This window comes from Pezoporus wallicus, unplaced genomic scaffold (genome assembly GCF_028554395.1).
Source record: "Pezoporus wallicus isolate ANWC-B61680 ecotype Strahan unplaced genomic scaffold, APGP_CSIRO_Pwel_v1 scaffold_2617, whole genome shotgun sequence".
Taxonomy (NCBI): Eukaryota; Metazoa; Chordata; class Aves; order Psittaciformes; family Psittacidae; genus Pezoporus; species Pezoporus wallicus.
Genome location: NW_026637592.1, coordinates 1346948 through 1372564, shown reverse-complemented (window position 1 = coordinate 1372564; position 25617 = coordinate 1346948). Strand labels below are relative to the sequence as shown.

The 25617-nt window shown below is 37.6% G+C and overlaps 1 protein-coding gene across 4 annotated transcripts in view; it reads right to left on the bottom strand.

The window, feature by feature from the left end:
- Positions 1 to 25617, bottom strand: part of USH2A (usherin) — a 372328-nt gene that overhangs the window by 327820 nt on the left and 18891 nt on the right. For all 4 annotated transcript variants that reach the window (XR_008971850.1, XM_057406464.1, XM_057406465.1 and 1 more), the window contains exons 4-9: positions 15294 to 15429; positions 14085 to 14148; positions 11695 to 11989; positions 11080 to 11264; positions 7766 to 7987; positions 6209 to 6302 (exon numbers count right to left, since the gene is read on the bottom strand). Coding sequence is in view for 3 of the 4 variants with exons in the window: in XM_057406464.1 (XP_057262447.1) it covers positions 6209 to 6302; positions 7766 to 7987; positions 11080 to 11264; positions 11695 to 11989; positions 14085 to 14148; positions 15294 to 15429 (996 nt within the window). In the remaining variant the exon portion in view is untranslated. The remainder of the gene's footprint in view (positions 1 to 6208; positions 6303 to 7765; positions 7988 to 11079; positions 11265 to 11694; positions 11990 to 14084; positions 14149 to 15293; positions 15430 to 25617) is intronic.

Below are 25617 nucleotides of genomic sequence, written 5' to 3'. Positions count from 1 at the left end.
CCTCCTCAAAATTCCTGTATCCAGCACACTTAAGGAAAGTTCACCAGTGACTTCAGCCTAAGCCTGTATGTGCCAAGTTCCCTATTAGTGCCCAAGAATGCTGAGGACAGTGCCTCTGAAGAAACAGTCAACAAATACTTGAAGAAATACTTCAGAAGGCAACACTAACAATACTTTAAGACTTGTAATAACTAGAACCTTCTAGTTCAACACTTTTAAAATATCCCACTGCTTGCCTCTGGGTTTCATCCTTTTTTCCTATGTTGTTCTCTTATATAGAATTTATTCCTTCTTTTCCTAACCTGTGTAGGAGTTCAATCTCCCACCTGTCAAAGTTCATCTGCAATAACTAGTGCATATACACATCTATAATACTTACAGAAGCATATGTATAATGTACTGCTTATGTTACTAACAGTACACAGATTTTACAATCTGCTGAAGTGGTATCAAGATCAGAATGCCACTTTCTTAGGCATTCTGGAATGCTGCCTTGCCTTCGCAAGGCTCCCATACGTGCATCACCCAACCATGTTTGTTTATGCTGCCCTGTGTGTTGACTATAATAGGACAGTTAATCACATATTATTTTTCCCTTCCTACAAGATCCCAGTCTGTATCCAAATGGACAGTATGCATTCACCCCATTTAGCTTCATTAGCCAAATAAATGTGGCTTCTAGGCAGTAGCTATTCCAGCGTAGCTTAGCCCTGCTCTGAAGGCAGTCACCTTAATATTCCCATGGCTTTTCCTCAGTACCCTCCCTACAGCATTTGACTATCTATCAAGACTACCTGTTAGCAGAGATTTGAACCATATCTGTTTATTGTGAACTCCCCAAAGACCAAAAAGTTTTTAAACTCGAAAGCCAGGTCTCATTATGAAAAAACAAACAAACAAACAAACAAAAAAAAACCCAACCCTAGAACATTCTAAGTGACTCCAACTGATTAAGAAAAACAGAATAGAAATGAAGAGTGTCTTATGGGGTTCCATCATAATACCCTATGTACCTTAAAAGGATGAAGCATGATTTTAGAAGCCAAGCACAGACACTGCAGGTGGTTTACAAATACCATATGTCAAGTAGTATGCTAAGAAAACATACCTCTGCTGCTTTGCAACAGTAAAGTAACTGACAAAGAACCTGACTGGCAAAGAGAATAAGATCTGCCATCTGAATGCCAGATTCAACTGGCAATGGAATGCAACTGAGATCTCAAACACTGGCAAAGATGTTGTCAGGTGGTATGAAATATACTTTCATTCAGTTCCTCTTTTATTTATGCTTTTTTTAGGTGAAATTACTTGAAGCCATAGCAAGTCCTACAAAATTAAACCCTATGCAACCACACTAATTCTGACAATCAGGCTGCTCACTAAATTAATTCACAGTTAAATTCTCCAGGATTAAAATTCAAAGCTATTTTCAAATCAAGCATCCACTTCATCTAATCCACATGTAGACTCCAACCTTGTAGGACTTCTGTAAAATAAAAGAGGGGGTGAAGGTATGTATTTGTCCTGGGTTCAGCAGTAACAGTCATGTTTCTCCTTCTTGGTAGCTGGTGCAGTGCAGTGTTTTGACTTTCGGCCTGGGAACAGAACTGATAGCGATGTTTTGGTTTGGCCAAGGACTTTGTGAGCCTCATGCTCTGCCAGGGAGGAGGGGAAGCCAGGAGGAAGCAGAGACAGGACACCTGACCCAAACTGACCAAAGAGGTATTCCATACCACAGCACGTCATGGCCAGGATGTAACTGGGAGTTAGCCGGAAGGGCTGGGAGACTGCAGGGTTGGAGGAGGTATTGGTCGGGGCTGGGGGGGCGAGTTATCGGTCAGCTGGTGGTGAGGTGTTGTATTCTCTTCCCTTGTTATTTCCTTTATCATTATTATCATTGGTGGTAGCAGTAGTGATTTGTGTTATACCTTAGTTACTAAACTGTTCTTATCTCAACCTGTGGGAGTTGCATTCTTTTGATTCTCCTCTCCGTCCCTCCGGGAGTAGGGGGAGGGAAAGAAGGGGGGGAGTGAGTGAACGAGTTACCTGACTGGGTTTAAACCTCGACAGTATTGCAGCTGATGAGTTCAGTATGTGTTCTATTTTACCAACACTCTAACTTGCTAAGGATATTTAATTGAAGGGGGCCTACAAGGATGCTGGAGAGGGACTCTTCATCAGGGGCTGCAGCGATAAGACAAGGGGTTATGGGTTTAAACTGAAACACAGCAAGTTCAGGTTAGATACAACAAGGAAGTTCTTTACTGTGTGGGTGGTGAGGCACTGGCACAGGTTGCCAAAAGAAGTGGCAAATGCTCCAACCCTGGCAGTGCTCAAGGCCAGGTTAGACAGAGCCTTGGGTGACAAGGTCTAATGTGAGGCATCCCTGCCCATGGCAGGGGTGCTGGAACTAGATGATCTCAAGGTTCTTTCCAACCCTAACTATTCTATGATTCTATGAGAAGGGAGTGCTGTAGACAGTTACTAGTTACTATAGTGTTAATTTCACTTCTCTGAGGAAGCTGCTACATGGGAATTTTTCTAATTTTTTAATAATAGATTTAGTGGGGTAAAAGAAGCAGAATATTGCCACAAACTGGCTAATCACTTGGCCATTTATACGGAATACATGAAAAATCATAGAAATGCAATAAATATATGTAGTGATACGATGTGTGACAGGTACTTCCAACAACTCTGAAGCACCAGACCAGATATCTCTGTTTTTTTCACATGAAAAGAAATAAATATCCTGCACAGAGGATAAGCCCCTGAAAATAATTTTCAGACAGGAACAGCCTTCTTGATGTCCAAGAGGTAACAATACAACCATAATGCTAGTTGCCATCTGCCTACTCTTCAGTAAAACTTAGAAACTTCAGGTCAAAAGGCAGAATGACCACTTCACATTCCTTCAGCATGTCATTACCTGTGCAGCAAATCACAACATATCTGAGACTGCAACACCTTCTTTGAACTGTGAAATTACACCAGTTTTCCAGGGATGGATTCATAGACAAACCCATAACTTCCACAGACATGTCAAAGTTAGCTAAAATTATCAGACAGATGAGACAATTGCACTATGTGCCTCTTGGCTTGCTGTTTCCTAACACACAAGTCAACCATCTGCCTGCTTGATTTCCTTTCTTTTTATTCTGATGTAACCATCTTCCTCCCAGGCATGTCCTCTGCATATACAAATTATGGCACAGAGCTTACCAAAAAGTGCATTTTTCGCTAGCTTGCTTCTGCAAGCTAGAAGTTTCTGTTAGTTGAGTGACCACTTACTATAGTCAATATTTACAGCTCCTCAGGTACTACGTATCATTAATTCCAACATCTAACACGATGATACAGATTGACCTTTAACTAAGGTTTAGATAGATTCTTCTGTAAACAACATAAAAAGCCTAATTCTTGGTAAATCAACAATGCCCTATCCAGTCTTCAGACAGCATATGTTTAAGACCATCAATTATTTGCATGGAAAATTCTGAAGACAAGAAGTCCTTACTGTATCGAGTCACCCTCTCACTTCCATTCATACCCCCTGAAGCATTTATCAGAGTTGCTTTATGTTAAATTCAATTTTCTATTATTATTTCTACAATTCTTCCTGTATATTTTGCCTCTCTCTATTAAGTTCTGCATGACCAATTTAAAGGAGGCTCTGAGGCTGTAATCCCAAAGCAGGACACACGCATTTACAGAACAATTTTAAATGAAGAAGCTAAGCGCTTCTTTTCATGAAAGAAAAAGCTCTGAGGATTCTTAATGTGGCCCCTCAGCAAGTCATTCTTAAGCATTCCCTTCTTCCTATCGTATCACATTTCATTACAACATATTTCTTCATCAAAATAGAACTCAGAAAAAAATAATATAGAGAAATATCATTTGGTATGTCAAATTTCGTAACATGGTGATGCCAATAACTAAACTAAGATTTCAATTTGTAATGGATTATGTAAGTTTTCAGTTTCTGGTATTGCTTTGCTGAGCAACAGCTATCCAGGTGTATATGTCAGATAAATTCAAGATAGTAATTTTAGTTGCATTATGTGTAAATGTGACAAGGACTTACTCTGCCATATGTAAGAGCTTGTCAAGGGACCTCTGTTTAAAGAATCCACACAAAATAACTCAAAACAATAAAACCTCCTCAGTTGTGGTGACTTACTGACTGGAAAAGGACAGAAGTAAAAAAAAAAAGACTGCAGACAGTGCAATTTCATCTCAAAACCAAAACAAACAACAAGAGTTTATATTTGGAAACTTACTTCATTGTTAATTGAATTACTAGTAATAGTAATAATAATAATAGCAGCTGCCTAATTCACTGGGGTGGAAGCCTAAGAAACACATGTATAAGTCTGTAAGACAGAGTTCTATCATTGCAAATGACAGAGACGCGTTCTCTTTATCAGGGACTGTAGTGATAGAACAAGGGGTGATGGGTTCAAACTGAAACAGGCAAAGTTCAGGTTAGATATAAGGAAGAAGTTCTTCCCTGTGACAATGGTGAGGCAATATAAATCTTTGATAAAATTCAAAGTAGTTAGTGATATATTTGCAAATATTACTTCTATTTTGTTACTACTTCTATTTTCTTTCCTATTTAGCAGATACTGACATCATCATTAAAGAATGAGCAAAATAATTAAACAACATCCTTATTGTGCTCTGAATAAATATAGTCAATTCAAGCATTTCAGTTATAGTTACAATGCATACATGCCAAATCAAAAATGTGACACTCACTGGGACAACCCATTAACAGGGACACAAATTATCTGATAAGGCAGATGCATTGTTAAAATCATAAAATGTATTTGGTTTGTTTTCACAAGGTAGCAGAAGTCTTGCAAGAGTGCTTGGTGAACTTCCAGATCTTATTAAATATTTATAATTAATCCCTACAAAGTAACATTTCACAACATGTGTTCTAATTAAAGGGACATTGTCAGTTTGAATCTTTTTTCTAATCTGACCAATCTAAAAACTTCCAATTTTTGTTCAAATCCCATTTAGTCTGTGGATCCTACACGTGTGCTTAAAATACTTAGATGCCCTATGAAATTCTACAAAGATCCTTCACATGATCACAAGCACAAAATCAAATGCTCTCAGATTAACATTTCTTGTTCTGTTCTAGCACATACTTCTTCAGGGCTTTTTATGTGAGATTTTTTTTTTGCTACTGCTGTGGCTGTTCCATAGCCCCTGCTTAATTTTTAGAAAGCCTGTTTCCAAAAGGCATAAATGTAGCAGGGGATACAATATGTATTCATGATGGAAATCTAGCATTCAGTGGGATTGTAGGACTCACTCCTTTGACGTAGCTCACTCTTTCTTAACTTCGACTTCTTTTCCTTAACTCGTAAATTGTGATTTTGCTTTCACTAAACTGTATGCAGTTTACATGTGTATGGCATGTCTATACATATGCATACGTATGTATGGGCACGTCTCAGTATTTTCTCAACTATGCAAGAGACATTCAAAATCAAGTTCAAAATATTTTAACTCTTCTTATCTTAGACATAGTTAGTAAAATAACTGCATTAAAAGATCTCATTCTTAGCTGAACTCGGAGACTGCAATCTACAGATGTCCCAGGTATCTACAGATGTTCCAGGTATCTGTTAAGTGTTTTACCTTGGATTAGGCATGTAGTTTTGAACAAAACTCCAAATTTTCTGCATTTACTTTGCTTTGGTTCACATCACAGAGCTGTATTGGACCACTTGAACTGTTTCCTTTCTAAATTGCAAGCTGAACTCCAGGACTGTGCCTACAGTGCTCCATCTACTAAATGGGTCTGGAGTTCTTAGGACCAGACTAAAAGTAGAGTAAAAATAGCACTCTGTAAACTGCTACTTGCTACAGCTGGTAGAGCCATAACTTTTATGAGATGCTGACAGTCTAAATTTAAGTTTGCATCTAATGCTTGAAAATGGCCTAATCCTCTAACAAGAAATCAAATTCCTTAACTCACTCAGCACTCCTAATGGTGTGTGGTAGAATGGCACTTGGTGGAGGGGACAACATTTCTGTTTCCTTACTTAATACAAATCCCATTACAGAAAGTCTCCCTATAAAAGATAGGACAACACTAACACACGTTCACACACACTCTTCCCCAGGACTAAAACCCCAATTCTGAGGCAGTTAATAGGTGATGTAAATAGACAAAGGAGAGACTAACATTATTTCCTTCTGTATAGCTTTCCTTGATGCACAGGCATCTGTATGGTTCCACAGCTGAGTCGCAATTATCAGCATGGCCATGGCAGTTACACCTGAAAGACAAATAGGTAATGAAGAAAAAATTATATTATGGAAATACATTTGTCCAACAATATATAACACGCTCACAAAGATAATTTTGTGTATTGCATAGTCTGGTTCTTTATTAAGAACAAATAAACTCCATCCCTGGCAGTGTTCAAGGCCAGGTTGGATGGAGTTTTGGGTGACACAGTCTAGTATGAGGTGTTCTTGCCCATGGCAGGGGGCCTGGAAATAGACGATGTTAAGGTCCTTTCCAACCTAACTATTCTATGATTCTATCAAACAGAAAGAGAATGTTCCTAAATGCAGTAGCCTACAAAAGATTACTCAACATACTTTTAAGTATCAACAGTTATTTTTCAAGAAAATAAAACCCAGCATGTAGTAGAGATAGTTACCTCATATAATATGTAAACTATATTTCAGTATATAACAATATCTAAATTTGTTAAATGGCAATTCTTCATCAATATTAAGTGTTACAGTGTGGCTATAGTTGTTTTTTTCTTCAAGAAATCTTAGCCATATCAAGCATAATTTTCTACTTTAACCCATTTTGATCTCAGTTTAAATGTCCATTTGTTACTAAAATAAAATCTTTATAAAGCATTAGTTAACGGTCAGTAATCATACCACTCTACCTGAAGAGCTGCTCTTCTGAAGGCACGGCATAGCTTAGCAAACTACAGCTGAAATCATTTTGCTGTTACATAGTCACTGAAATTGTAGCTATTTTAGTAAAAGCATTATCATACACATGTAAATCAATAATCAAAACATAGTAGTAGTATAGAAAATTTTTAAGGTAAACATGACCTAATGGGTTCCCTTAATAGGGTGTATTCTCTTAAAATGAGGACTACCAAAATAATTTCAGGAATAATGCTTATTTGCAAAAATCTGCACCATATGCTTCTTGGAAACTATTTCATTGCCCAATTTGCATAGTATTTACAGGGCATAATTAGTCCTTTCACAAGACAGAACACTTATCACATACAATAAAGTTGTCAGTCACAGATAATGTAACACTTTTACTGACAGCTGCCCCGTTTTAAGAGGAAAACTACAGCTAAAACAAAGAATGAGCTCTGCATTAAGGCTGTACAAATTGCCAGGTCTGGAAATCTATCAGGAAACTTGGAAGAGCTACTGAAGAAAAGCACAGGCCATGGTTTCTATCAGAAGCTTTTGCTTAGAGGCACTGGTAACTCCAAGGAAAGCACTGCTTTTGACAGATTTGTGTAATAAGTATAATTAATTTTAAAATAACATCTGAGCAAATGTTTTTTTAAGAAGCAGTACATCAACAATTTCAAACTTATGCACTGCTTCAGACCAAATTCCCTTCTCATTCATACATGTAAAAGCAGAACAACTTCATTAAATTTTAGGCAGGTCATTATATACTTTGCATAGCTGTAATAGTTAGAGGCAGCGATGGGTGGGGGAAGAGTTCCATAACACCTACCTTCCGCTGACTGTAATCTCATTAATTCCGTAGTACCTATGCCTGAAATCTACCCAAGACTCATTAGTATGATACTGGCCATGGAGATGAATTCTCACTTGTGTAGCTTTCACAAACTCTTGGAGAGATGGAGTATTGTAAAAATCATTGTAACCAGGCCGGCGATTTGGTTCCGGGGTAAGAACACTAAAAGTGAGATTGCCACGGGAATATGGTGTAAAGCTGTTTAAATAGAGAAAAAGACAAATGAAAATCAAAATATCACACATCTTACAAACTTTATCTCCTAATATACTTTCTCTCAAAGAGGGTCTCCACTTAACTGTACTTTTTTTTTGTTGTTGTTTCCAGGGAAAATTCTCATGTCAGTGGATTCCCAGTCACCAGAATTCAAGCACGGCAAAAAAAAAAAAAAAAAGTCTTCTATACATCTAGTTTTCCCCAAAGTTCCATGCTTTTCTCTGTACCCTGAGTTTCCAATTGAGAGGAAAAACCTCTAAAGGGTGACTTCAAAATATTAATAAATTTTGACTGATAGAATGTCATCTGCACTATGTTTTTGATAAGTTTAACACAGTGTCTTTGAGAAACATGAACTATGCTTGAACTACATGAGGAATCATTCAGATAACTAACATAACTAATATGCCCATGTTGTTAATTACATACCCGCTAACCACATAAAAAAAAAAACATAAACAATTATATTTTGAATTCCAGAGTCACTAGACTGCACCCTCTTATTTGATGAGTGAGCACTTGGGAACACACACTAGCTTCCAGTGAAGTCAAGTGCAAGAGAATTCAATTGAAAGTGGTAGGATTGGGAGTGAAATTGTATATTTAAGCCCAAGACAGGGAAAGACAGTCCTAAGAATTCAAGCAAAGGCTAAGTAAACACGTATATATGAACTGCTCATTTGCACAATTTGGTACGAATCATCTCATGTTGGTATATTTACTATTCTATTATTACTATATTTATCTCATGTTAATACTATTTATAGAGTTTAGCTACAAGTAGAACTTGCTTCTACAAGAGAGGAGAATGCCTGCTTATTTGCATATCTATTGAGATCATTAAAAATAATATCCCATGGTATCACCTGACATACAACATTCAAAAAGTCTCTGAACTTTGAAAGATGAGATTCATAGATAGACCGGGTCTGTTGAGTCATAATCCTCTGTCTTCATGAAGAACCTTTGAAGGTACTGTGCCCCTATCCAGGTTAGTGCTTCACAATAATCTCAGTGGAATGTACCTGTATATTTTTCTGGGCAATACTGTCCTCTCTTCCCATCCAGAAAGTTAAATGAAGTATTTTCCTTCCATGACATGTAGAGGTGCAGTGGAAATGTTAAAGACAGGTATAAATGGCAGGCAAATTACATCATCTTGATACGGAAGCACAAGAAGGACCATAAGGCTGATGGCACCCAGGGTGAGCAAGTGGCTGCTGGTACTTAGTTACCATCTGGGTTTAAACCACAACAACTTCCTTTGGATTATCTATCCACAGATGTTTGGCTTACTTAAAGATTTCTCATTCTCCTCTACCCTCTGCTCCAAGGATCAGCAATAAAGCTCAAAGTCCTTTGCTGAAAATTGGTGTAACTCAGATGATATCCTGTTTCTCTCCTCAGAATACTGAACACCCAGAGAACAAAGATGCTGACACTTGAAAAGTCTTAGGAAGGCAGCAAAAGTGAAACAACAATAAAAGCAAAATGCCTACAGCACCTGATACTCTATTTCCTCACTGATTTCCAGCCAAGTACTAAACAAGCCTAATATTGACTGGCATCTGAATTCAGATAAGAGATAGTGCATTTGAATTTATGTTGTAGTATAGATTCAAATATACACATGTACATACTTGCATGTGTGTGTGTGTAAAAAGATATTTTAACTTCTCTTATACACTACATTTAATATATATATTTATACATATTTCATAGAATTATAGAATAGTTAGGGTTGGAAAGGACCTTAAGATCATCCAGTTCCAACCCCCCTGCCACGGGCAGGGACACCTCACACTAAACCATGTCACCCAAGGCCCTGTCCAGCCTGGCCCTGAACACTGCCAGGGATGGAGCATTCACAACTTTCCTGGGCAACCCATTCCAGTGCCTCACCACCCTTACAGTAAAGAACTTCTTCCTTATATCCACTCAATCCCACTGTCCATGTCGATGTTCTGTAGTCCATGTCCATGTTCTGTAGTCCCATCACTGAAGGCCACCAAATTGCTCAGGCAGGACTTCCCCTTAGTGAAGCCATACTGGCTGTCACCAAGCACCTTGTTGTTTTTCATGTGCCTTAGCATGCCTTCCAGGAGAATCTGCTCCAAGATTTTGCCAGGCACAGAGGTGAGACTGACTGGTCTGTAGTTCCCTGGGTCATCCCTTTTCCCCTTCTTGAAAATGGGGGTTATATTTCCCGTTTTCCAGTCATCGGGAACTTCACCTGACTGCCATGATTTCTCAAATATGATGGACAATGGCTTAGCAAATTCATTCACCAGCTCCTTCAGGACCCGCGGATGGATTTCATCAGGACCCATGGACTTGTGCACGTTCAGATTTTTAAGATGGTTTTGAACCAGATCCTCTCCTACAGTGGGCCCAAGGTCTTCATTCTCACAGTCCCTGTGTGTGCCTTCCAAGACTTGGGTGGTGCGGTCATTGTATATGTTATATTTTTAAATTTGCACATGCTGTCTAGTAAAAAGGCTTGCAACATGTTCCTAAAAGTCAATGATTGTTCTCACCCTCAACCCCCTTTCCCTGATTTTATTTTGGTTCTTGCTTAGAAATATTAGAAAGCGCCAAGAAACAATTTCAACCCATTTGTTATACAGTTTGCATGGTTAGTGGTAAAGCTGATAGGATTTTGTACTTAAATCTGGCCTCTCTTCTAAGTTTCAGAACAAGTTGCACTCTCAGAGATCAGGTGTATTTTCGCATTCACTAGTTTAAAACAGTCTACCAGCACCTTCCTCCACTCTTTATCTCAATGTTCTATCATTCTGCTGACAAAAGCCTCCCCAAAACACAAACATGCAAAATTTCAAAAATCTAGCTCAAAAATAACAGAGGAATCAATTGTGTCACATTCCTCAATAGCTGAAATCTGATTAAAATGACAGATGACCTTTTGGTGATATTTTGGGATCTATTATATACTCAGCAGCCCATAATAATATACCAAATTAAAAGATTCTATCTCATTGGGACATAGAAATGAACTGTGCCAGGATGTTACCCATTCAGAGCATCTGTATTACGCAGATAATACCCACTCATACCTAGAAAGCTGGAGACAGTTGACAGAGTCTGGTTTTTCCAGAGATCCATTGTTATCCACTCCAAAAATACTGCAATTTTTAGCAAAATACTGCCAGACTTCCCAGTTTAGATCATCTCTCTTTTTCCTTTCAATTCTTATTGCTTCTGGGTGTGGGCTAAAGAACTGCAGTATAATATAGAATACCTAGAAGAAAACAAACTTATAAACTGATGTTAATGGCTGAGGTGTAAAACAATGAGAATATAACCTTTTTTCTTTTTTTTTTTTCCAATGTGGCACTATAGTCTGCTTTACCACTTCACAGACAGTAGAATCTATATTTCAGTCCACATATTCCTGATTAAAACCAAAGATCAGAGTCTTTTATATGTATTCTAGATTACTGTTTTTTTTACAACAGCCCAGGCACATCAAAAGAGAATGACAAAAAATACAATTCATTATGTTGCCTTTTGCATTGTTTCATGCTGATAAAGGAGGCTTTCTTCCTGGGCCTCTAAGAATAACATCTTAAAGCACAATGTTTTAATTTCCTTAAATTTGTAATGAAATGCCTACAAAAGTCTTTTCCTCATTCTGATTTAATAAACACCAAACGTAATCTTCTCATTACCTGATACTGTCCATTTTGTAAATCTATTGTGATTGAAACACCATGATCCAGATCTGCAGTATTAGCAAACACAGATGAAATCCAGGTGGTCCCAATGTCATCATCATTGATGTAATACAGAGGATGAGCTTCTGAATCCAACCTCAGCACTCTGTCATTAGTGGTATCATCTGCACCATTAGGGATGCAGTACCTCTGTATCAATGGGTGTACCCGAGGATGACTTCCAGGACAGCGGCACTCAGATTGGGTATGCAGGTGAGGAAATTTTCCAGAGAATACTTCCAAAATGTCTCTGTCAGAGCACATTAAAAAAAAAAAAATAATTACATACATGATGAAAAAGGACAAGTGCCACTTTGTGCCTCTAGGCTCAGATTAAACAAAATTCAGCTTAGGAACCCTAAATGCATGGTTTCATCTCATGGAGCCAAGGGAAATAAGCTCTTTGTTGGGATGTCTAAAGCTAGGTAGGATGCAGTGATCTGGACACTGTTCTTAAGCATACCATACCACTGGCATATTGCCATTAACCACAGATGAGTTGAACATCTGCACCAAAAAAAAAAAAAGATCATCTTGAGCAATATCACATTGCACCTCAGAAAACCAGACAGGTATTTCCACTTTTAACTAACTTTAATACAAATGGCCACTTTTTTTAGCTGTCCTCAGTCTGTAGGAGCATGTCAAAGCTACTGACTCACTTCACTTCTTTCTGATATCAGCAACTGTAATAGATATATAGCTATTATGTACGCAGGCAAGCAGATAGATATATGAACAACGTGGACAACCTAAACTTTTATGGTGTAAAAGGATTTTGTGCACCTAGAAGATACTGAATTTTTAGATTAAAAAGCTCTTTTCTCATTTTCCTACTTTATCAGTAAGAACATAATTTTTGTATACTTATCAACTGAATCACTAGCTAGCCTCCATTGCAAATTCCACAAAACCCAAAGTTACAGGACTTTTTAGATAGCCATAGACTTCGATATGCAGGCACTACTTTAGTTCACAAGTTTATCCCAGATAAACATTTTGGACCAAGTTATTTGTGGACACAAAACTACACCTACAAATACATCAGTAGATCACAACACTTTGTAAAATACCTTATTTTTCAATTGCTAAGCTTTGTTCATTTCAGTGAACTAAATTATAGTTCAAAGGATTTGACAAGCGCTGCTCTGAAAGGATACAACCAACATGATTTTCTTATGTCTTGGAATTCAGATTCTTATTAATACTTCAAATTCACAGGAGCTCAGTTCATCCTAATGTCCTGCAGACAGCTGAACTCTCAGGAAACTGTTCTGCATCTTATCGAAAGAATATCATTAAGTAGCCTCAAGGTCTGCAGTCACGAGTGTCATTGCACGTAGCCTACCCAGAAGCACCACACAGACAAATAGGACCTGACTACTTCTGGCCAGCTTGAATTGAGTAGATTAATCCAGCATGAGCTGGATAACAAAGGTAACATTTCTTTGTAATGCGCTAGGATGGGAGGCTGGAGGGCAACAGAAATTGCAGTGGCAACCACAATTTGGCCTCAGGAACAGAGCAAGTCAAAGCAATTGCCCAGGGCTATGTGCAGCTGAGCTGGCCAAGTCATTGGCGGCTTACGGTGACAATCTAACATAGAAAGCAATAAACAGTTAAGACAACAGCACTTCGGGGTAGGGGTGAGTGCATGGGATGAGGGAAGCACCAGGAATACCTGACACAGATGACTGATACCATGAGGAAGCTGAAAACAGAGCAAAGGAACTGCTGAAGCACAGTAGCCAGGCTCACAGACACAAAGCCAGCATGCTATTTGAAGTGCCTGTTCTCTTCATTTGGATTACTGGTGTTTGAGTGGTCTAAACTGAACTGGCTGCGCTCCCTTCTTCACCCTACAGTTTACATGGGGCTTTGGTAAAGCTTGGCAAGTCTCACCCAGCACACACTATTATGTCAGAAATATGCTGAAGTAACACTTAGACTTTCAGAATTTCAGAATTTCATAAGCATTGAAATTTAGCAACTGGGTCTACTCTCTGCACAAACACTAAGACTGTAACAAGGACAACAATAACACAGAGAAGTGCACAGATTACTGAGTGTGGAGTTCCAGTACATATGTACTACGTATATAAGTTATATTTAAGCAAAACTTCAAAAGCAAAATACATTAAATTGTTGAATTTATTTTAACTCAAGATTTTTCAGATTAAAAGGCATCTTTGAAATGAGGTTCAGTAAACTACATCATCATAAGCTATCATCTAAAGGAGACATCTGAAAAGCACTACACTTTGGGAAATAAGCATACTGTAATTTATTCTTCCCTCTCCCCACACTCTTGGTTTGTTTTTTTTCCAGAAATGAAAGTTCTTTACCTGTTTGTAAGTGCCACTGGGTAAAATCGAAAATCTTGCATTCTTCCAACAAATTGCTCTAAACCTAAGAAAATATACTATAAATAAGTAATCTACTGAGCAGAAGGCAGCTTTGCACTGCATGAGAGCACCTTTAATTCAGAATTCAGAAATCTCTCTTGCACAATTACCCCACCTGAATGAAACCATCTTGGACTCGGACAAAACCATAGAGGGCAGTGACTTAATTTTTTTATAAAAAGAATGATTTATAATAACTTTATAAGAATATTTTGTACCTATCTCTTTTTTGATTAGAGAGGTGGCACAAGGATTGGCTCATTAGACAGAAGTAATGAGCCAGTCCATGTGCCACCTCTAATTAGAGAAGAGATACAGTAGGTACTACTGTACCTATCAATTTATACAATAAAGATAAAAAGCATTTAAAGATATTCCATTTATACATTTACTAGCTATCCAGCACTCAGAATCAAAATCACAAAGAACACTTCCAAATACAGGCCTTAAGAAATGGGGCGCAGAATGACTCTCTTGCCCAAGAGCTCAAGAAAGTTGTTTAAGTGACATATAGTTAGGAGTTAGCTTCAAATCAAAACATTCCTGAAGAGCAAGAGTCAGTATTCTTACATCTGCAGAACCAAGAATTTGTGTAAAACAACAAAATATCCCCCAGCTGTTCTACAATGATCCTGTCATGCTGCAGTACATATAAAATTCTAAATGTAGATTAAGAGTAACGTTATCAGGCATCACCAGAGGCTGAGGGATCCTCATTCTGCTACTAGTTTATGTGAGCATTGGATAGAACTGAACAACATGAACAGCCAGAAACTTCAGCTCTGCTCAGGAGAGGAGTGCAGTATAGTGGCCATGCACAATCCCATTCTGAAATATTTTCATATATTTACTCAGAAAAACTATGCTTTGTCATTTAATGGAATGTGTCCCCCTACCTACCCACATTTTGAAGAAAATCTACCTATTCAGTAACACATAAATTATGATCCTACAGGATTATCTACCAAACATCTATCTTACGAGACAATCTTTTAAGAAAGCTAATTGTATGCTAGGAATTTACTCCTGCAGGAAGATACTACTTCTCAGCATATACTTAATTTGAAATGATTCACACATTTCCTAACCACATTGTGCACACCTCATTGAATATTTCAGTGCATTCCACTAAAATGCTACAAGATTTACCTGTGAAGCTTTGTCCAATTTGCAGTGTACCATCAGCACCAGTATCTGCTACTGTTCCTACAAGAATCCTTGAATCAAATGGTGTATTGTCATCTTCCCAGCCATTCAAGAAGAAACTTATTCTGTTGTGATACACCTGTAGAATCAACGCAAAGGGGCAAACACATGCTTCAATTAAGCAATCACTTTGATTACATGCTATGTCTGTCACTGTTTAACTGTTCAACACATGAACCTGCTTGCTGTGTATCTTTACTTTTGGTGCCTACCAGAAGTAGTTGCCTCTATTCTGTCCATCCATTAGCAATCCAGTTAGTAAGATCATCACTGAAATGCATGGATTATAAAATTTCTGCAGTGATTAGATGAAAGAAAAAACTAGTACAGTAATCTGGAGGGGCAGGGGAAGAAAGAAGAAGGGTGGCTGTGCTTCACAAGGTACAAGGCTGGTTGCAGCTTCAGGCCATAGGCACATGTTACAGCTGTCAGAGCTTTTCTCATACACATCACTTCAAACAGGCCTCGAGGGTCTCACATACCATATACAGGACAACCAAATGAATCACGTTTCAGCCAGGCCTCTAACACCCCTCCAAAATGCCTCCCTAAATCCAGCATGTTTCTTTCTACAAGGGCTGAAGGGAACAGCATAGGAACTGGCTACATCTGCTTTACACCCAGTCAGTAATTCCCTTACATCAAGGAAACCCTTGACTACGAATATGCACTCAGCCAGTACCCCAGGGTGCCCTTTTCTGCAAGTGCTCCCTTCCCTGCCAATTCCTTTTAAATTTGAGCTAATGTTCATAAAAATACGTCATGGCATTCTCCTGGCTCCACAAACTTACAAGATGCTGAGCTTTTACATAGTGCTTTTTTTTAATTTTTTTATTAAAAATCCTCATGTTTAGGTTACATACACTTAGAAAAAGCTTAATAATATGGGAATGCCTTTCTGCCTTCCCTTTTATGAAAATAAATACCCTCATTTAAAAGAATACAGGCACACAAAAAAATTGGAGGCTTCTGGTGGCTATAGCCAGCTTCACATTAATGAAGTTCAGTACAGAAACTAAGTTCAGCTTACCCCAAACTTTTGAACTCTGTTGAACTGTTTTACAGAATAACCTTAATCTCACTTATTTCAGAAAGTGATTTATTTGCAAAACTGAAATTCCTTGATTTTTAGCAACAGTTCATTTGCATAAGGCTTATTTCACATCAGAGCTTGGTAGCTTTCAGGTTTTGAAACATCGTTTTGTTGTTGCAAATTTAGAGTGTTATTTTCATTTTGTAGATATGGATGTCTGGTGAATTGTGTCTACAGAGGACCAAATAAAACTAGAGCACTTTAGCTTGTCTTGATATCTATGCTAATCAAAACAAAATAAACCTAGAATAATTGCTTCCATAAGAACAATATCTATGTGAGGACAAACAGAAGGTTTACAAGCCCAAATAATTTGTTGCAAAGAGGAGAACCAGAACCTGAAAAAACACCAGTTGAAAAGCACAATATATGCACTCACAGTGCTATTCCACCAATAAAGTCCTTCAAATTTCAGACCAAGATAAACAGACACAATTATCTATAAATCTGAGCTCAGATGATCAGCATCAGTGCCTTCGGCAACAGGAGTCTATCAGTATTTTAAGAAAGGAAATATGAAATGAGATGGAGGGGTTGGTTTGGATTGTTTTTTATTTAGGCTTCACACAAAATTCTATGGATGGATTTTTCTCCTTAAACTGCACTCTCAAACACACAAATGGATGCTGAGCTTTATTGCTGTTTCCAGATTCAGTCAATATTTCCCAAATTTAGACAGGAATATTTATTGCCCTTCCACTGATGGAAATTTGAAGGCTATTATCATAATTACTAAGCCTTGAGATTTGTTCACAAAATTATCGCATATGAGTTTCACCGCTCAAAATACATCTCTTCATTTTAAATTATCTTTTGTCTTGACACATCAGTGACCTAAATACAAAAGTTTTTTATTTAATTTTAATTCAAAGCCCTCTAAACATCTGATGCCCTATTTGCAAGAGCCTAAGTACACATGTATATGGTGGTTACATTGCATTTTTTCTCTGCATCTCATTTTTTACAGCCTGTTACTGTCATTTGGTGTTTGACTGTTATCATCATAAAAGATACAGGCTTTCCCACTTCGTTATTTGTAGCATTATCTCATGTTTTACAACATCTTTGCACAACATGCCCGCACATGAAATATAACTAGTGAAAAGTTCTCAGTGGTATTAATGCATAAAAAAGAATGTGGTTCCATCTCTACTGTCTTTACCCAGCCAAAAGCTGATGAACAGCCAATTTTCCTTTATCACATTAGCACAGCCATGAGGGAAACACATTTGTTCTAGTCAGCTACACTAAAGATACTATTACCAATCTAACATATACATGTTTTATATCAGCAGTATTCTCGGAGTATGAGGGAGCCAACAATATATTAACACTAGCATGACAGTTTATTTAAGAAAAGAAAATTGTCTCTGTAGAGGGACAGAAGTTAGAAATGTATGGCTAAAGCTCAGTGTCACTGGTCTAATAAAGGTAATAATTCTTAAGCTTTCTTTATAGCAGGTAACACTCCTGTGGCAGCTCTGTCATATCATTCAAATAAAAACGTTGTCTTTTACAAGTTTAGGAGTACCTTTATTTTCAGTCAGATATGAAGCATGCTCCCACTCTCCTGTTTTCAGTTGTAAAATATCTGTAAGTGGAATTCAGAAACGGGAACATTCACCCCCATCAGCTCCTTGCAAGCTTACTATCTCAGCTGCAGCTTGTATAGGGACCTGATTTCCCCAGTGGGAAGCACAGCACTTGCCTTCATGCACCACCACCACCCCCCACCAAATATCAGTGGGACTATTTCTGACTGAAGAGTGACAGAATTGGGCTCTAAGTGACCAGGTATTTTTACTGGTTGAAAATAGGTGACTAACGACAATTTTAAATCTCCCCACCACCACCAATCTCTTTGTATTAAATAGGATTTAGAATAGTTGGGTTTAATATAGCACATCCCCAAGGTAGCCCTAAGCACTTTACAATGCTGAATTGGATATCAGTAGTGCAGTGACTGTGTAAGGCAAAGGCAGCAGTCATTATGCATTTGGCAGTAGCTCAATGTAACGATCCCCCTGCTGGTTATTAAAGGGGGTATGAATATCTGACATGGGAGGAAAATGTAGGAGGGAAACCATGTGTGGTAGGAAAAAAAAATCCCAGTGGTTCTCCACAGTGGAAAAAGAGGAATGTCTCAAAGTTTGGTGTCAGTTTAGACTAAGCTAAATAAAAAGGAAGGCTGGCGCTGAATCGGCTGTTTGATGTGGTTATTTAAGGTCTCCTGACCATTAACATTAAATTGCATACAATACTACAGAAATAAAAGATGAATTCCACTCCTGACTAAGACAACAGGATTATTCCCCTGTTGTCTTTATCAATAACATTCAATAGGAATTTGCCCCATGACAGTAACAGAAGATGGGCTTAAAAGGCTGGCCTCATAGTTGTGCAGAACACAAGACCAGAAGCCTGGGACATCAGCACTCTAATCCCAGCTCTGAAACCATCCCTCCCTCCCTACTTACCCATCTGGCAGATACTTAGCAAATCACCTCACAGGGAGGTGGCAAGGATTAGTTAGCAAGATAAATTCACTCTGCAACTACATTAGCCTTTGCCAATGCAGAGCCTGATACCAATTCCAAGCAATGGAAAATCCATTTGATGCTGAACTGAGATGGTGAAAGATACCCATCATCTTTCCTTTAATAGCATTCTTGTTATGATCCAGAAGAGTTACAAAGATGAGAAGTGCTGGGCCAATGGGCTGATAGACTAGTTCTTTCAGCGCATCCCTAATTAAGTCCTTATAGTCCTCTGTCACAACCAAATGGCCCATCAGAGCCAGCAATAGCAAATCAAATCACTTTCTACCTAGGAAAAATTCCCTGCCCTATGGGTCACTGTAGTGCAGAATGGAGGACACACTGAACACAAGCTCCTGCTTATAAAATGAAATAGGGACAGAAAAGGCATCACAACTGTTTCTTTTCTCACCTAAACATCTGTGCTACTCAGACCCTCCTTATGAAAACGTAACAATAAAACCTAACACAGGTTTGTCACTTGGTTTGGATCAGGAAGAGCTGTCGTGTAAACAAAAGTCAGTATTTTCATGTTATTAATGTATTAACTGCTAGCAGAATTTTCCACTATATCACAGTAATCTGTGTGGCAAAAAAGCAGTATAACCAAATACCACACTTCAGAACAGTTGTACTTGCTAAGACTAAGGGACTAACTATGGCAAAAAAGCAGAAGCAGGGGAGCATATAGGAGCATGGTAAGCATGTATGATACTGCTCCCAAATACTCTTTGAACTCAAACCACTTTCAGTTCACAGACTGCATCAGCTATCCATGGTTTCTACATATTTAATACCTTTCCATAGATTTCTTCTGTATGATTTTGTATAGCTGCTCTTTGAATGCAAACGTGTACTTCCCCAAAGGCACCCACTGTATAGATTGATTTAAGAATACCATGGGGTTTTCTTTTTTTAAAATTTGAACTGCACTGTTATCTATAGTTATAACATACAGTTGTATACTAAATGCATAAATAGTTAAAACGGGTATAAATAAGCTGTATAAGAGATATAATAAAAATATTCAGTATTTTAATTTAAAAAACTATCAATATGCTTTTCAAAAAAATAGAGTAATATTTTTCTTCATTACTACAGAGGCAGGACACATTTTGGGTATCAAGTAAAAGACACAGGTATACTGACTCCCTTTTTTGAGCTACAATGGCATTTTCCAAGCCAAAGTCAATTTGGGGGAATTCTGAGACCCCAATCTACAAAGTTTTGCCTTTCAGCTAATAGCAGACACATATATTATGTGTGATATCTTTCATATTTAAGCAACATACACTTTTTCTTCACGCTTCTTAATCATCCTGTCATCAAAATGTCCTGTTACATATATATATATATATAGACAACTGAGACAACTTCAGTCTCCTCCATGTAGAATTGAATTCTCAGCCAAAATAAATGGAGACCATGATCTTTTTACATCAAGATTTTTCCATCAAAAATAAGCTCTAATATTAATATTACCCAGATACCCTGTGCAGAATGATTTCTAATAAATAAAATAGACATGCAAAAGAACCCTTTATGTTCCATTAAAAAAATAATAAATGATAGCTAAATATAGCACAGCAGAGCTTAAGATGACTAACAAGAGATCAAAACTCCACTGCACTAATGGACACAACCAACAGAAGCAGTAGTCTCTTCCCCAAATTTTTTAGAATTTATAATTACTATATGTTTCAAAGATATACCTGGTTTTTAGCACAATCTTTTCCTTTAGGTTGTCTTTCCTATCACAATATTTAATGGCACAGGGAAGAATTATTAAAATATTACTGATAAATTAAAGGGAGTTATTTCAAGACAACATTAATCTCTTCTACTGGTTAACTATACATTCTTTTTAACTCTTATTCATTATAGCTTCTAGTAACCATAACAGTTGAATCTTAAAGTTTCCTCTCATCACCTCTTGTTCTAATAACTAGATCACAGCAGCTGGCAAGACAGGAAGAAAGCAGAGGGATTTCTCCCCAGATTTGCAGGCCATAAATGAGGAGTTTCACAACAGAGAGAACGCTGGCACCAAAAATGAAATAAAGAACTTTTTTTCCAGTCATTCAGGCCAAATGATACCAATGTTGGCCTAGTTAGTTATCCAGCCAACTTCGTTATGGCAAACAGTTCAACTGTAACTTCAGATCTTAAGGCTATTTATACCATCAAAGAAAGCCTCAGATGGCAGGGGCAGGAATGACTGACATATAAAAGAAGGACAAGGACCAAAACTTCCTATTCAAATAAATACTAGGAATTGGAATACACATGCAATGGAACCACTGTTTTCATTAAGATGAAGCAGTTTAGGGATCTATGGTTTGTATCAGACACCTAATTTTTCAGTTAAAAATTCATCTTTAGATAGCTGTAAATGAAAGCTAAATTTAAAAACTGAATACAAACAGAAACGTAAAGCCTGCTTCTCAAATATGGGAAAACAAGCAAATTCTCATCCAAATAAGTGAACAAAAAAGAAACTGCAAGAAAACTTAGACAAGTCTGTATTAGTCTACCCTTTAAAAAAAAAAATATCTCTATTTACAGAGCAAGAAACTTATTTCTGATAAACTGATAAGATACTTGTGATAAGAAGTAATGTGATACACAATATGAAGAATTTAAGTGCTTTATGAAGAGCAATTAGGTAGCTATACCATTCACTTGTAAGACACAAAAAAAGGGGGGGGAAAAAATGTTCCATTTATTTTCCAGCTCAGCAAACTGACAGAAGTGACCCCTCTCCTTAGTCACTGTAAAAGCTAAAGTAACTCCAGAATCCACAAAGTTACACAGAGGTGTACATGAAAGCAGGAGTTTGTATAAATTATTTACTTAATCATTTAGAAAAAATGAGGAATCAGAAATTACAAGAAGCCAGGAGAAGTGGTGACTCACCCAGCTCAAAAATTACTACACAGGGTATCATTACAATTGTTTACTATCACTGAATTTGCTATGGTTCTTAGAAAAGTTGCTACCAAAACTTTGCTTCCTATCTGTTAAAATAACCAAGAGTGGGTTTTCTTCTTCTAAATGTATTGTACCAGGAAATTTTTCAATGAGTTCATTCTATAAAAACAGAGAGTGTATTAACACATTTTCTCCCAAGGTGAGAAGACAGATTAAGGTTATGACCAAAATGACAGGCCTGTGGCTTCCTTGAATACTTTAATAGAGTCAACAAATCAACAGTGGTCACTGATGACAACAGATGAGGGGAGACAATAGATGGAAGGAGGGGAATTAGTGATTCTGCTTTAATGGTCTAATCAGAAACTTGAGCATAAAAATCCTGTTCACCTTCAACCTGTCTAAATAAACTCTTTTTGGGTACTCATATAAAGATATACGGCATATTCGACCACGGGGGTAAATGCAGGTTCATATCTCTACACTGTGAAAGCAGGTGTGAAACAGAAGCGGAACAGTTAATAAAAGATCCAGTAAAGGGGTCTTGCATATCAAAGAGATGAGATGCACATAGGTATGCATTTCAGTATTTCCTTGCATAATTGCAAACCTTGCTGAAGCTGCAGTTACAAAGGCTTCCACAGATCTTTAATATTTTGTAAGTGAATTTCAGTGAAGAGGAAAGGTCAGTGAAATGGACTTAAGCAACAGAAAGCTGATGAATGGAATTTTTGCAGGAAAAAAATTGGATAAAGTTTACTTTCAGATGTGATTTAAGCAAAGCTAGCACCCCAACTCCACAGTGCTGCATTTTACATGTTTTTAAAAAGCTGTGTGTGTATGTAGCCCTAAATTGATGCAGCAGAAATGGCAGACAACTTTCTGCCGCAATTCAGCACCTTCCCTCACCGAATAAACTGCGCAATTTACCCATCCTGAAAATCCATCTCAAAGGCTCCTTTATTAATCTCCCCAGTTCTACTTTATTCATCTTATTTTGCATTATTCTACTAATTTTTATTCTTCCTCTTTAGTCTACTACATTCAGCTTTAGGAGAACCACACAAAATTGCATTGAATACAGGTGGGAGCAGATTCCATGCCTCCAAGGACTACTTTTCTCAAACACTAATACAAAGAAGGAACAAAAATGGTTTATCCCAATCTCCTTACCTCTCCAAAGCCTTCAGGTAATCTCTCTGTCAGCCACCTGCTATACAGGTGCAGTAGCTTCCACACTTAACCTCTGTAGATTCATCAAGACTCCACTCCATACTCAACCACCTCATACTCCACACATTACGCAGCACCAATACACAGCCTGCTCATACAGTCTTATATTACTTATCTCTCCTTACACCATACCACATGTAGCCTAACCTAAATTTACAACCTTAGCTGAATGGATAATTCAGGAATAAGCACTAGCATACATTTCTGTAGTATAAGTACATTTTGACAGTGATGGCAGTATTGCTAAGGGACGCTTGGGCAGGTGTCTTACATACATCAAAATCTCCTGTGCTCACTCTTTATTATTTTCCCCCAGAGACAAAGCTTACACCCCTAAGATAAATAGAGCTCATTTGTAGTCTTTTGCTCTTTGCATTTTAATGGCTTTTATTTGGAGGGAAAATTGAGACAACACAGAGGAAACTTGGCAGATCTAAAGCTTGGCAAGAGATAATGAATTTATGTAGCAAACATCTGAGAACAAGAATATGTCAGGAAGAATTTGTCTGGGATCTTGTTCTCAAACAGACCAAAAAGATGTTAATAACAATGTTAATAGGGACAGGGGGAATGAGGGGAGTGGAAATTGAAAAATAATATCCACGAGGATAAGCCAGCTCAGATAATTTATCTGCGTTAACACATGACAGACAAATGGCAGCTTCTATACCAGTAAAAGAACTGCCTGATGGGTTTGCCAGTGAGCTTGGTGCCGCTTCAGCCAGAACCCTGTCTTGGTTTCAAATGCATTTCTCTTTCTTACCAAGTATAGGAGAAAAGGAGTACTACCTTATAGAGCCATTACAGGTATTTAAAATCTTCCACGTCAGATTGTTTGCCCATTATCTTATAACAAACGCAGGAGATGCTCACACAATAAAATTTATTTTACCTGCTATTTTTAAATGATGTTATTCACATGTCTAAATTCCATATTCAAATCCTATACTACATTTACAAAAAATTATTTCATCTATAAGAAATGTGCACCTCTTAGCAAACAGTTACTCACCCCTCTGTATCCCAAGCCTTTGAAGCAACTTGGCTGCAGGCTTGAAGGAAAAGAGCACAAGAAGATAGAGGCAAACTGCAACCCTTGCATCTCTTCAGGTTTCAGTGTGATGCTTTTCATGTACCTTTGGTTCTCAGGCCTCATTTTACAGCAATAAAACAGAGAGGGCCTGGGGCCATTCATTGCAACCACTGATTTAAGTAACAGTATGGTAAGGGATTTCATTAAGATGATTTTAAGAAAGAAAGTGTTGAAGTTAGTATTCATAGTTAGGGAAGATTCCTTTATTTCCAAGCATTCTGTCATTTTTAGAAGGAAGTTGTGACAACATGGTTCTAGGCTGAGATTCATTATCTAACCATAGCCAACAATAAAATCAATCTGCCCTCTTACCAGAGCATGCCAGTCTAGCTAAAATGCCCAACCAAAAATGTTTTCATTTATCAAGTATTTTATTTTTCGCTCATTTATATCAAAATTCAAGGATGCTGCACTCCTACTCTTCCCTGAAAGAAGTAAAAACTCAAAAATCCCTCTTTTATCATCTCTTTAAACTCTATAGGAAAATCACCTTTGGCCTTTAAAACCAGGAACTGAAGTTCTGAGTGGAAACAGTATATGCACAAGCTATTTGTTGCTAAATTACTGAGTTTCTCTTCAAAATAAGGATGCTGCTTTAAGCTGACTAGGAGCCTGCACAAGGAAATGGCGTGAAATAATTTGAAAGTTTAATTCTTCTTCAGTATGCTCCAAATAAAGTTTCAATATATGTAAATTCACCATAAGCAGGATCAGCTAACCTCATCAACAAATTAAACTGTATTGCAACCCCAGACTATTGTAGGACCATTACAAAAGGCCTTGAAAAATGCCTTTCTTTACAAGATTTACAGGGGATACACACACACATTTGATGACACCATGCACAATCTTGTTGCAGAATCCAGAGAATTTTAACTTTCTCTAATATAACAGGGTAAGAATATCTGTGTTGAATATATTCCTGCAGGCCAGCAAACTAGTAGACTAGCAGGAAAACATTCCAAAAGGAATAATACTTTTTCATCGTTGGTTTTATCCTCTACTTTTTTCTTTTACACTTGCTAGACTTTGACAGATGCTTTTCCAAGAGTTCCTAATAAAAGAAAATCCTCAATTAGACAGCTTTTGAAATTAAAACTGCCTAAATAGGAAAAAAAAACCCCACCATTCTTTAAATACTGAAATTGACTCCTCACAACATTCTGTCCAAAGATAACAAGTGGACTGACTAGTACTTCAGCTTTGAATTTATTTAAATGTAGACATACACATGCAGTATTAGGAAGGCAAAAACAGGATATGAAATAAACATAAGGCATCAGCCCTAAGCTCACTGTCAAGAGTATACCAAAGCTTCTAACCACAGAGTTCAGCTGAAGGTAACTATCTGTCAAATGTAATCTGTGCAAGTGAATATGC